The sequence below is a fragment of the Somniosus microcephalus genome, chromosome 32, assembly GCF_052327205.1.
Source record: "Somniosus microcephalus isolate GS21.2 chromosome 32, FLI_Smic_1.0, whole genome shotgun sequence".
NCBI lineage: Eukaryota > Metazoa > Chordata > Chondrichthyes > Squaliformes > Somniosidae > Somniosus > Somniosus microcephalus.
In genome coordinates this window covers 39,674,947-39,689,121 of record NC_141018.1, presented here as the reverse complement: position 1 = coordinate 39,689,121, position 14,175 = coordinate 39,674,947, and the positions used below count along the sequence as shown (strand labels likewise).

Below are 14,175 nucleotides of genomic sequence, written 5' to 3'. Positions count from 1 at the left end.
CCTATAAAATTCTGTCAGGTCTGGACAGACTAGATGCAGAAAGGATGTTTCTGATGGCCGGGGAGTCCAGGACCAGGGGTCATAGTCTAAGGATAAGGGGTAAGCCATTTAGGACTGAAATGAGGAGGAATTTCTTCACCCAGAGAGTGGTGAACCTGTGGAATTCTCTGCCACAGAGGGCGGTGGAGGCCAGTTCATTAAATATATTCAAGAAAGAGTTGGATATATTTCTTGAGGCTAAAGGGATCAAGGGATATGGGGAGAAGGCAGGGACAGGGTACTGAATTTGGATGATCAGCCATGATCTCATTGAATGGCGGAGCAGGCTCGAAGGGCCGAATGGCCTACTCCTGCTCCTATCTTCTATGTTTTTACTAATTAATCATTTCTTTAAGTTCCTCATTCTCGTCACACCCTTGATTTTCTCGTATTTCTGGGCGGTTTTTTGTGTCTTCATCCGTGAAGACAGAAACAAAGTCTTTAATTTCTCAGCCATTTCCTCATTCCCCATTATAAATTCTCCTGTCTCTGACTGTAAAGGACCTACATTTACCTTCGCCAGTCTTTTCCTTTTCACATACCTATTGAAGCTTTTACAATCCATTTTTATATTTTCGTTAGTTTGTGCTCATATTCCATTTTCCCTTTCTTTATCAATTTCTTGGTCCCCCTTTGCTGATTTCTAAAAAGATCCCAATCCTCAGGCTGACCGCTTTTTCCGGCAACTTTATAAGCTTCCTCCTTTGACTTAATCTAGCTTTAATTTCTTTTGTTAGCCATGGTTGGGTTATTTTTCCTTTTGGATTTTTATGCCCTAGAGGAATATATGTTTGTTGCAAATTATACATTGGCCCAGAAATTGGTGTCGGGGGCTTCCCGCGGGTGCAAGCCCCCGACCTACACTTACATAGCGCGCCGACAGTTGAAGCCTGGGCCTGCGTGGATTTCCTGTCAGTGGCCCGGTTCAGTTCCCGGCGCGCTGTGCTTGCGTGATCCAGCGGCGTAGTTAGTTCGATGAGCCGGCTGGGATCACGTGAGCACTGGGCAACCAATCGGAGGTTGCAAAAGTTCATTCATGAGTTTGATAGTAAGAACTGTCAAACTCGTGAAAACTCCGGGTGCCCAAAACAGTACTTAAACTTCAAATAAAAGTTTTTAAAAATCCCACTAATTAAATGAACTATTAATAACTGTAAAAAAAAACTAATTTAAACAATTATTCAAATTTTTGAAAAAAATAATTTTTTAACAAATCGGGTCTAAAAATACACTAACCTTACTGTAAAGTCTTTAAAAATAATAAACCTGTGGGGAAAAAAATTCTAACTTTAATTGATAGACCACTTACCTTTTAAAACTAAGTACTTACGTCTGCTTTTTTCTTGCGTAAAAACTGGAGGCCTTATCGCACGGGCAACCCTGTTTAAAAAAAAAGCGCACGTGCAGACTCCTGCGCGCACGCGTTCCACCTCTGAACCCCTGCGGTTTTCCGCGCATACACTGTGCATGCTGAAAACCGGCACTTCCATCGGGCCCACGCGTGAGTACACGGTGCTTACTCACGCGTTGGGACCCGAATTACTGGGCCATTATTTCCTTGAATGTTAGCCATTGTATGTCCACCTTCATACCTTTTTAGTGTAGTCTCCCAATCTACCATGGCCAACTTGTCCCTCATACCCTTGTAGTTTCCTCTGTTTCGATTGAAGACCTTAGTTTCAGAGGCAGAGTGACGGTGTAGCAGGGGTGTGGTTTAATTAACTGTAGGTGTGTGTATATAGGGAAGTATATGAGCATATAGTTATTTAGAGGAGACAGGCGAGGGTTTGAAAAGAATGGTCTTTGAAATTTCTTGTATAAAGATATGAGAAACATTGTCAGTTGCCGCCTCCGGTTGGTTTTGGGCGCTCTGACTGCGCTAACTGGACTTGTATTTCTATTTAGTGGGAATTTTCATTCCTGTGAGGATGCGATGCTGGGAATTTGGGAAAACTCGGGAGATGCGAGTAACAGACGGTGCTTGGATCGGCTTTACACAACCCTACACCTGTCTGCTCAACAGCCGATCTGTCCCCAGATTATTAGAGGAGATCAGGCAGCCGTTGAAGAAGCACTTTTAAACTCTCTTGATGTGTCACGTAAAAAAACTCGTTTGACAGAAAATCATTATCTGAAAATTACGAAGGACTGTGCTGCATTTATAGAGGGGCGTAAGTATCTAACCTTCGCACTCAGCAAGGAGGAGAGGCATTTCCCCGTCGCCTATTCCATTGTGATTCATGGGAACATCGAAATGTTTGAGAGACTCCTGAGGAGCATTTACACCCCCCAGAACGTGTACTGTATCCATGTGGATAGGAAAAGTGCCGCCAGTTTCCATCTCGCTGTCAGGGCTATCGCCGCTTGTTTCCATAATGTTTTCATTGCCAGCAAGTTGGAGAACGTGACCTACGCGTCGTGGTCCCGGGTCCAGGCTGATCTGAACTGTATGGAGGACCTGCTGCAGAGCCCGGTCCAGTGGAGGTATTTCATTAACCTGTGCGGACTGGACTTCCCCATTAAAACAAACGCCGAGATTGTCAGAAACCTGATTGTGCTGAACGGGAAAAACAGCATAGAGTCCGAATTGCCCTCAGCTGTCAAAAAGGTGGGTTGGCGATTTCTTCTATTGGCCTCCTGTACCCTCAAAGTTAAACCGCTGATGCCCGACGTATTGGGTGACTGACATCAACCAGTGGGTGTCCTTTAGTAAAGCAAAGTGCAAGGTCACATGGTTCAACCCCAAAGGATTGGAAACATATTGGATACAAACATGTCCAGTGTTGGTGTCTTTGATAAAGTTTGCGGTTTCAGCCTAGTGTCTGGGGCCAGTTGCTGCTGCCTCAACATGCTCTGCTCTGTCGTGGGTTCACTCTATGTCCTAAACTTGTGACTGCAACCATTAGACAGAAGGAGGCTTGGGTGCTTGCCAATTAAGATTACAACAGCTTGCATCTTTAATGTAGAAAAACATTCCGGGGTGCCTCCTGGAGGCGAAATCAGATTTTTTTAAATGGACGCTGAGGCAGAAAAGAAGAAATTAGGAGGGCTGACCAAAAGTTTGGTTAGTTAGAGGCGGGTTTTAAGAAGAACCTCGAAGGAGGAGTGAGGGAATTCCAGAACATGAGCTCTAGGCAGCTGAAGGCACGGCCACCAACGATGAAGCGAAGAGAGCAAGAGAATCAAAAGGCCAGAATCAGAGGAATATTCCGAGAAATTCATCTCGAGCGGTGGCGAAAACCGGCGGTATCGGATCGGCCGCCCATTATACGCAGTGTCTGATATTCGGTTCCACTGCAGTCAATAGGCTGAATATCAGGCGCTGTGTATAGCAGGCGGTCGATCCAATACTGCACAACCGCCCGAGACGAATTTCTAGCAGAGTTTTGCGGGGGGTTGGGGATGGTAGTTGTAGGGATGGAGGAGATTACAAAGATAAGGAGGGGTGAGGCCATGAAGAGATTAAAACACAAAAATTTACATGATGTGCCTCAATAATCCCGAGACTCGATGTTAGCGAAACAAAACAAGGCTTTTATTAACTTAGAAGATAACACGCAGTGGAGAGAGGTATCTTCCATCTGGAGCTCTGCAGTACTGGATATGAGGCCAGACTGAGCTGGCTTACATAGAGGCCAGGTATGGGCGGAGCCCTACACACAACACATTCCATACATTCCAATATACAATACTGAGGAGAAACCTGAAACCAACCACAGTCACAGACAATACAATGGTGAGGGGAAACCTGAAACCAACCACAGTCACAGGCAGTGATGAATGGAATATTTCATCACATTCACCCCTTCTATAGATTTAGTCTGTTCGGGGGTTTGGTAGTCCTCTGCGACCGACGTGGCTGTTGTGGTGTCGCGGGTGTCGGCTGGGTGTCCCCGGTGGCCTCCTGGGTCTCTGCCAGGGGTGCCGCCAGGGTTGTTGAAGGGGTAGTTGGTGGGGGTGCCGTTGGTCGATGTTCTTCTGGGGGTGATGAAAGAGTCGTGGGTGGGTAAGAGTTGCTGTGGTCGTTGTTGCTGCTATTGCCGTGGTTGTTGTCGTTACCGGCTGGGGCGACGTCTTTTATTGACACGGTGTCCTCCCTTCCGTCGGCGTGCCGGACATACGCGTATTGGGGGTTGGCGTGGAGTAGGTGCACTGGCTCCACGAGAGGGTCCGTCTTATGGCCCCTCACATGCCTTCGCACGAATACCGGACCTGGGATGGAGAGCCATGACGGCATGGATACGCCTGAGGTGGATTTCCGGGGAAAGCTAAACATTCGTTCATGAGGCGTGGCATTGGTGGCAGTACACAATAGCGACCGTATCGAATGGAGCACATCTGAGAGGACTTCCTGCCAGCGGGAGATAGGGAGGCCCTTGGTCCTTAGAGCTGGAGTGACTGCTTTCCATACTGTCCCGTTCTCTCGCTCCACTTGACCGTTACCCCGGGGGTTGTAGCTGGTGGTACGGCTCGTGACGATACCCCTGGACAGCATGTACTGGCGTAGCTCTTCACTCATGAAGGACGCCCCCCTATCCGTGTGGATGTAGCTCGGCATACCAAACAGGCAGAACAGGCTGTTGAGGCATTTAATGACCGTGGCGCTGGTCATGTCTGGGCAGGGGAAGGCGAATGGGAACCGGGAGTATTCGTCCACAATGTTCAGGAAGTAAACATTGCGGTCGACGGACGGGAGGGGGCCCTTGAAATCTAAGCTGAGCCGCTCAAAGGGCCGTGTAGCTTTGATTAAGTGGGCTCTATCAGGGTGGTAGAACCGAGGCTTGCACTCAGAGACCGAACTTCCTCAATCGAGTAGGGTAAGTTGCGGGACTTTATGAAGTGGAACAGCCGCGTGACCCCTGGGTGGCAGAGGTCGTTGTGGAGGGTCTGTAGCCGATCCCCGGTGGCGCTGGCACACATCCCTCGTGAGAGGGCATCTGGGGATTCGTTAAGGGCCCCTGGCCGGTAAATGATGTCATACTCGAAGGTGGAGAGCTCGATCCGCCACCTAAGAATCTTATCATTTTTGATCTTCCCCCTCTGTTTGTTATTGAACATAAACGCTACCGACCGCTGGTCGGTAAGTAGGGTGAAGCGTTTGCCGGCTAGGTAGTGGCGCCAGTGGCGCACTGCCTCCACGATGGCTTGGGCCTCCTTTTCCACGGAGGAGTGTCTGATCTCGGGCCCTTGGAGGGTCCTCGAGAAGAAAGCTACGGGCCGCCCCGCCTGGTTGAGGGTGGCCGCCAAGGCAAAGTCAGACGCATCACTTTCCACTTGAAATGGAGTGTTCTCGTCCACTGCCTGTAGCGTGGCCCGCTCAATATCCTGCTTAATGCTTTTGAAGGCGGCGTGGGCCTCAGCAGAGAGCGGAAAAGAGGATGCTTTCAAGAGGGGGCGGGCTTTGTCGGAGTAGTTGGGGACCCATTGGGAATAATAAGAAAATAACCCCAGGCACCTTTTCAGGGCTTTGGGAGTGTTGGGCAGGGGCAGCTCCCGTAGGGGGCGCAATCGGTCGGGGTCTGGTCCGATTTCCCCATTCTCCACGCTGCCTAGTATGCAGAGGCGCGTGGTGTTGAAAACGCACTTGTCCTCGTTGTAGGTGAGGTTGAGTTTTTGTGCGGTTTTCAGGAACCTCTCGAGGTTCGAGTCGTGATCCTGCTGGTTGTGACCGCAGATGGTGACGTTGTCGAGGTAGGGGAAGGTTGCCTGCAAGTGGTGGTCATCGACCATGCGATCCATCTCCCTCTGGAAGACCGAGACCCCATTCGTCACCCCAAAGGGGACTCTGAGGAATTGGTAGAGGCGTCCGTTCGCCTCGAAGGCGGTGTACGGGCGGTCCTCTGGTCTGATAGGGAGCTGGTGGTACGCTGACTTGAGGTCGATGGTGGAGAACACCCGGTATTGGGCGATTTGGTTCACCATTTCTGATATGCGGGGTAGCGGGTAGGCGTCTAGTTGGGTGTACCTCTTGATCGTTTGGCTATAGTCGATCACCATCCGTTTCTTCTCGCAACCCCTTACCACCACCACTTGGGCGCGCCACGGGCTATTGCTGCATTCAATAATGCGCTCTTTCAGGAGCCTGTCTACCTCGGTCGCGATAAACCGCCTGTCCTCCCAGCTGTACCTCCTGCTTTTGGTCGCTATTGGCCGGCAGTTAGGGGTAAGGTTCGCGAATAGCGAAGGCGGCTTTACCTTCAGGGTAGCCAGGCCGCACACTGTGAGGGGCGGCTGGGACCCACCGTACTTGAGCGTGATGCTTTGGTGGTTGCACTGGAAATCCAGGCCCATGATCACGCTCGCGCATAGATTCTTCATGATTAATACTTTAAAATTATCGTATACCGTCCCGTTAACGGACAATTGTACCGTGCAGTAACCCAGAATGGTCGATGTCTGGGTTTTATCAGCCATAGAGCTGGTACCCCGAGTAGGGACCACCGTTAGGGAGAGTTGTTGTGCCAGTTCAGGGTGGATAAAACTCTCCGTGCTTCCACTGTCAATTAAACATTTAACCCGGCACCCGTTTACCTCGATGTCCACCATTGATTTGGATAGCGGGTGGGGCCTGGTCTGGTCCACTGTGACCGATGCCACTGTAGGGCCCTGATCGAGACAAGATGGCGTCCACGCTGTCTGCTCACAAGATGGCGGACCCCACGAGGTCGGGCAAGATGGCGTCCAAGATGGCCGCTCCCACGGCGCACACGCGGCGGTGGCGGGTTTTGGTTTTCCGGCGGGGTTCCCTCTGCACACCTTCCCGAAGTGCCCCTTCTTACCGCACTTAAAGCAGGTGGTGCCTTTCGCCGGGCACAGGTTTCTGGTGTGCTTTGGCTGCCCGCAGAAGTAGCAGTTGGGTCCCCGACGCATCGCGGCTGTCGTAGGGCTTCTGGGGGGAGAGCGGGGCCCCGACGGTGTCGGGCTGCCGGGCGGGGAAGATGCCTTCCAAGATGGCGGCGCCCTTGGTGCACACGTGGCGGTGTGCACGGCGCGGGCTGAAGAGTAGGCGTCCGAGTTTCTCTGGGCCACATCCAGGGATCGCGCGGTGTCCGCAGCCTGTTTCAGGTCCAATCCCGTTTTTTCCAGCAGTCTTTGCCGGATGTAAGTGGAGCTGAGGCCTGTGATAAAGGCATCGCGAACAAGCTCGTCGGTGTACACTGCGGCTTTTACATCTCGGCACTTGCAGTCTTTGCCAAGCATTTTCAGGGTGCCTAGGAACTCCTCCACCGATTCCCCAGGTCGCTGTGCGCGAGTGGCGAGCAGATGCCTAGCATACACCTCATTCGTAGGCTGCTGGTAATGCGCCTTTAAGATGTCGCAGGCGGCCAGGTACGTGTCGGCGTCTTGGATGAGGGGGTAAACCCGGTGGCTTACCCAATTCCGCAGAATTCCGAGTTTCATACTCGCAGCGTCCGTAGCATCTTTGACGGCTGCGGAATTGTCCAGGAAGAATTCCATACACATAAACCAGTGTCCGAAGCGTGCTGATGCGTCCGGAGCATGCTGATCCAAATCCAAACGTTCAGGTTTCAGGAGTTGATCCATCGTGTTGAAAAATAAGTTAATAAAATTGATGTGCCTCAATAATCCCGAGACTCGATGTTAGCGAAACAAAACAAGGCTTTTATTAACTTAGAAGATAACACGCAGTGGAGAGAGGTATCTTCCATCTGGAGCTCTGCAGTACTGGATATGAGGCCAGGTATGGGCGGAGCCCTACACACAACACATTCCATACATTCCAATATACAATACTGAGGAGAAACCTGAAACCAACCACAGTCACAGGCAATACAATGGTGAGGGGAAACCTGAAACCAACCACAGTCACAGGCAGTGATGAATGGAATATTTCATCACATTACAATTTTAAAATCGAGGCATTGGGGGGCCAGGAGCCAATGTAATTCAGTGAGGACAGGGGTAATGGGTGAAAGGGACTTGGTGTGGGATAGGACACAAACAGCAGAGTTTTGGATAAGCTGAACTTTATGGAGGGTTGAAGATGGGAGGCTGACCAGGGAAGCAGTGGAAAGTCAAGTTGAGAGGTGACAACTTCATGGATGAGGGTTTCATAAGCAGATGAGCTGAGGTGGGGGTGAAGACGGGTAATTTTATGGAGACCGCCTTTATGATGGTATGTGGTGTCAGAAGTTCAGCTTGGGGTCAAATAGAATGCCAAGATTGTGAACAGTATGGTTCAGCCTCAGACAATAGTTGGGGAGGGGGATAGAATTGGAGCCAAGAGTATGGAGTTTGTGGCAGGGGCCAATGAGGATGGGTTCACTCTTCCCAAAGTTTAAATGAGGGGAATTGTGGCTCAGACAAGGGGTAGATTTTGAGCCTCTATGTGGGGGAACATTGCCAACAGTGACCACAACATTATACAGTTTCAATTGGCTGGTAGAGCTAAAGGTACTGAGAATATGCAACTTGTACCAGATTTCAGAAGAACAAATTTCACTAAAATGGCAGATGATTTGGAATGGGTAAATTGGCTAACCCTGCTGTGTGATGAGACTGACGTAGAATGCAAGTGGAAAGTTTTTAAGAACAAGATTATAAAATGTGGAAAACAAATATGTACCCAAAGTCAAAAGAACAAAGTGTGGTAAGAAAAAGCAAAGGTGGCTGACTATTTTATTTATATATATATTATATATACACAAAGACAACTGAGATGTTAACAGAAATGTTTATATAAATGAAAGGCATTTATATAAACAGTTGAGTACAAGGAACAACTAAAGAAAACAAAGGTTGCTATTAGATCAGCAAAAAGGCTGGTGAGAAAAAGGATTGTAGACAACTGTGAAAGTAATGGGAAAAGCTTTTAAATTATGTGAAGAGTCGGAGAGCTATCAAAGACTGTATTTGTAGTGTATGTACCTTTTAAGAGCCCCTGTGTACTGTAATACCGGTAGTGACCACTCGGGTATATAAGCCTGTATAGTGTCTTGTATCTTTTAGTTCACCTCCAGACTTTGTTCAGTAAACACCTGTTAAACCAACTCCTGCATTCCGTGTCTCCATTAATACACGGATACAACAGTATTGGGCCACTGAAGGATGTTCAAGGGCAGGTTAGAAAGGATTCACTGGGTATGGTGGAAATATTAAATAAGTACTTTGCATCGGTCTTCATCCTTGAAGATGATGCTCAGCTATTAGAATTTAATAATGTTACTAACAAAACTAGTAATATTAACATAGATGAACATATTGTTTTACAAAGAATTAAGAACTTGAAAAGAGATAGAGCAGCCGGGCCAGATGATCCCCATCCGAGGGTCCTCGGGGAGATGGGTCATCTGCTGTATGAGCCCCGAGCCTGTATTTTTAATAGCTCACTGCACTCTGGAATAGACTGGAAGGAGGCTAACGTAGTCCCCATCTTTAAAAAAGGTGACAAGACAGACCTGGGTAACTATAGGCCCATTAGTTTAACATCAGTAATAGGTAAGATGCTTGAGGGAATCATTAGGGATGCAATATATGAATACTTGGATAGAGAGGGACATATTAGTGACACCCAAAATGGCTTCATAAAAAGGTCATGGCTTACAAATCTAATTGTATTTTTTTAGGATGTTACAAAGTTGGTGGATGGGGGAAGTCCAGTAGACATTGTCTACTTAGACTTCCAAAAAGCTTTTGATAAGGTACCGCACAAGAGGCTTCTCTCTAAGATTGAAGCCTCTGGTATTAGTGGTCATATATTGGGCTGGATTCAGAACTGGCTGGCAGGACGGAGGCAAAAAGTAGTTTTAGATGGATTTGGACCTGTTTGGAGACCAGTCACCAGTGGTGTCCCGCAGGGATTGGTGTTGGGACTGTTAATCTTTACTATTTTTATTAATGATCTGGATGTAGGTGTTGGGGGCACGATCTGCAAACTTACTGATGATACGAAGATCAATGCAAGTATTAGGACTGTAGACGATGCTTGTCTGCTTCAGGCGGATCTTAATTTGTTGGGAGATTAGGCTCATGACTGGCAAGTGATGTATAACTTGGATACATGCAGTGTTATGCATGTGAGCAGGGCAAATGCTCAACATTCATAAACCCTTCATGGAAAAGCATTAAATAAGGTGGAGATAGAAAGAGATTTGGCCATTCTAGTGCATACGTCTTTAAAGCTGTTCCAGTTCAGCTACAACACTGGCATCTATCCGACAATGTAGAAAACTGCCCAGGTATGTCCTGTCCACAAAAAGCAGGACAAATCAAACCCGGCCAATTACCACCCCATCAGTCTACTCTCAATCATCAGCAAAGTGATGGAAGGTGTCGACAGCGCTATCAAGCGGCATTTACTCAACAATAACCTGCTCACTGATGCCCAGTTTGGATTCCGCCAAGATCACTCGGCTCCCGACCTCATTACAGCCTTGGTCCAAACATGGACAAAGGAGCTGAATTCCAGAGGTGAGGTGAGAGTGACTGCCCTTGACATCAAGGCAGCATTTGACTGAGTCTGGCATCAAGGAGCCCTAGTAAAACTGAAGTCAATGGGAATTAGGGGGAAAACGCTCCACTGGCTGGAGTCATACCTAGCACAAAGGAAAATGGTTGTGGTGATTGAAGGTCAATCATCACAGCCCCAGGACATTGCTGCAGGAGTTCCTCAGGGCAGTGTCCTAGGCCCAACCATCTTCAGCTGCTTCATCAATGACCTTCCCTCCAACATAAGGTCAGAAATGACGGCACAGTGTTCAGCGCCATTCGCAACTCCACAGATAATGAAGCAGTCCATGCCCGCATGCAACAAGACCTGGACGACGTTCAGGCTTGGGCTGATAAGTGGCAGGTAACATTCATGCCACAGAGGTGCTAGGCAATGACTATCTCCAACAAGCGAGAGTCTAACCACCTCCCCTTGACATTCAATGGCATTACCATCACTGAATCCCCCATTATCAACATCCTGGGGATCACCATTAACCAGAAACGTAACTGGACCAGCCACACAAATACTGTGGCAACAAGAGCAGGTCAGAGGCTAGGTATTCTGCGGCGAGTGTCTTACCTCCTGACTCCCCAAAGCCTTTCTACCATCTACAAGGCACAAGTAAGGAGTGTGATGGAATACTCTCCACTTGCCTGGATGAGTGCAGCTCTAACAATACTCAAGAAGCTTGACACCATTCAGGACAAAACAGCCCACTTGATTGGCACCCCATCCACCACCTTAAACATTCACTCCCTCCACCACCGGCGTACCGTGGCTGCAGTGTGTACCATCTACAAGATGCACTGCAGCAACTCGCCAAGGCTTCTTCGGCAGCACCTTCCAAACCCGCGACCTCTTCCACCTAGAAGGACAAGGGCAGCAGGCGCATGGGAACACCACCATCTCCAAGTTCCCCTCCAAGTCACACACCATCCTGACTTAGAAGTATATCGCTGATCCTTCATCGTCGCTGGGTCAAAATCCTGGAACTCCCTCTCTAACAGCACTGTGGGAGTACCATCACCACACGACTGCAGCGGTTCAAGAAGGCGGCTCACCACCACCTTCTCAAGGGCAACTAAGGATGGGCAATAAAAGCTGGCATTGCCAGCGATGCCCTGATCCCATAAACGAATAAAAAATAAGGTACGTGAGCAATTTCGTGAAGCGATAGCTAGAGCAAATAGGGCGTTGGGGTGTATCCATATGACAACTGAGTACACGATGAGGCATACTAGTTTGTCCTTGTACAAAACCTTGGTCAGGCTGCACTTGGAATACTGTGACCAGTTTTAGTCTCCTCACATGGTGGGTGATATTGAGGTTTTGGAAATGGTGCAGAGGAAGGCCATTGGACTACTTCCCAGCATAAAGGATCTTCGTTATCAAGATAGGCTAAAAGAGTTGGGACTCTACACTTTAGAGAAATGTAACTGAGGGGTGATCTGATTGAGGTTTATAAGATAATGAAGGGAATAGATTCTGTTCCAGTTGACAGTTTGTTTCCATTAAACAGGTTAGGGAGGACCAGGGGTCACAAGTTGAAGTTGTGTAAGGCCAGATCTAGGTTTGATGTCAGGAGGTGGTTCTTTTCCCAGAGAATAGTGGAGCTCTGGAACAGGCTACCGCCTCGTGCGATGATACTGATTTGCTGAATTCCTTCAAGCGAGAGCTGGACCTGTTTCTGGCTGGGACGGAGATCACCTCTTACAGAAGGTAGGTATTGCAGGGAATTCAGGGCCACAGTGATCTCCTGGACTAGTTTTGATCGCCTAAATGGGTTGGAGAGGAATTTCCCAGATTTTATTCCCCCAAATTGGCCTGGGTTTTAAAAAAAAAAAAAAAAAAAAATTTTGCACCTCCCAGGTTTCAGGTGGGGTGGAGAGTGTATATATTGTGATACACAAGGTATCGCAATTATGTGGGATAGGCTGGATGGACCAGAGGGTCTTTACCTGTCCGTCATTGTTTGTAAGTTCATATTTTGACATTGTGCGATTGTGTAAAATGGGTGATCGCAAATGGGCAGCCTGTTTTACATCTCTTCTGATTTTTAGTTCCATTTTGAATTTTTTTTCCCCTTTTTAAAAAATCTTTAGGTTATTATTCCATCTATTTATTGGTTTAATGGCCTTTCTGCAGTAATCACCACATTCTGATCTCTGCTAGCGTGTCCTTTTCTTAAATTACAGGAACGGTGGCTTTTTCATCATGAAGTTAAAAACCAAATAAGCAGAACTAAGGAGAAGAAGAGCTCGCCTCCAATAAGTACTCCCATGTTCACTGGGAATGCTTACTTCGTGGCTGCAAGGGAATTAGTAAACCATTTGTTTGAGAGTCCTGAAATCCAGAAATTTCTAAAGTGGGCAGAAGATACCTATAGTCCTGATGAACATGTTTGGGCTACTCTGCAGCGAATTCCTACAGTCCCAGGCTCCGACCCCCCCAATGCCAAGTATCAGATGTCGGATATGGCAGCCATTGCCCGCCTGGTGAAGTGGTCCTACATGGAGGGGGATATATACAAAGATGCACCCTATCCCAAGTGTACAGGAGCTCACCATCGTGCAGTGTGCATCTATGGTTCTGGTGACCTTCACTGGATCCTGCAACAACACCATCTCTTTGCCAACAAATTTAATCCTGAAGTAGATAACACAGTCCTTCAGTGTTTGGAGGAATATCTGAGATTTAAAACAATTTATGGAAAAGAATTGATGTAGGATTATATTTTATTTCATCCTAACTTTTCCATATTTATTTGCTCTTCACATAGTTGCACATCTCCATTTGTTACCTCTAGACTTGACTATTCCAACGCACCCCTGGCTGGCCTCCCACATTCCACCCCACGTAAACTTGAGGTCATCCAAAACTCGGCTGCCCGTGTCCTAACTCGCACTAAGTCCCGTTCGCCCATCACCCCTGTGCTCGCTGACCTACATTGGCTCCCAGTTAAGAAATGCCTCGATTTCAAAATTCTCATCCTTGTTTTCAAATCTCTCCATGGCCTCACCCCTTCTTATCTCTGTAATCTCCTCCAGCCCCACAACACCCCCCCACCCCCCTGAGATATCTGCGCTCCTCTAATTCTGCCCTCTTGAGGATCCCTGATTATAATCGCTCAACCTTTGGTGGCTGTGCCTTCTGTTGCCTAGGCCATAAGCTCTGGAATTCCCTGCCTAAACCTGTCCGCCTCGCTACTTCTCTTTCCTCCTTTAAGATGCTCCTTAAAACCTATCTCTTTGACCAAGCTTTTGATTACCTGCCCTAATTTATCCTTATGTGGATCGGTGTCAAATTTTTCATCTTAAAATACTCCTGTGCAGCGCCTTGGGACATTTTACTACGTTAAAGGCACTATATAAATAAAAGATGTTGTTGTTTAGCCTCCTTCAACCACCAGGAATGGTAGTCCAAGCCTCTGTGATTGATGATGCCATTGGCTGACAGAAGATGACCTCTGAAATATTTCATCCATCCAGAAACCCCCTACAGAGGAAGGACAAGAAGAAACTTCAAGAGCTATGAAGGAGCTGACCACTCTTCTGCCTTGATGCAGAGATCCTTGGGTTTAAAGGTTGTGTACATTGCTGGGTGCTGCCTTTAAGCTTGGGTAAACTGTTTTAAAGATGAGTGTAATGTTAAATCATTAAAGGTAACTTTGATTAATATACAAA

General features: G+C 47.8%; 1 protein-coding gene across 1 annotated transcript; it reads left to right on the top strand.

The window, feature by feature from the left end:
• The first annotated feature begins 1,618 nt into the window (after positions 1–1,618).
• Positions 1,619–14,175, top strand: LOC147097512 (beta-1,3-galactosyl-O-glycosyl-glycoprotein beta-1,6-N-acetylglucosaminyltransferase 3-like). Its single transcript, XM_085972474.1, has 2 exons — positions 1,619–2,647; positions 12,688–14,175. Exons 1-2 carry the CDS (start codon positions 1,865–1,867, stop codon positions 13,216–13,218), a joined length of 1,314 nt encoding a protein of 437 aa, XP_085828600.1. The 5' UTR covers positions 1,619–1,864; the 3' UTR covers positions 13,219–14,175.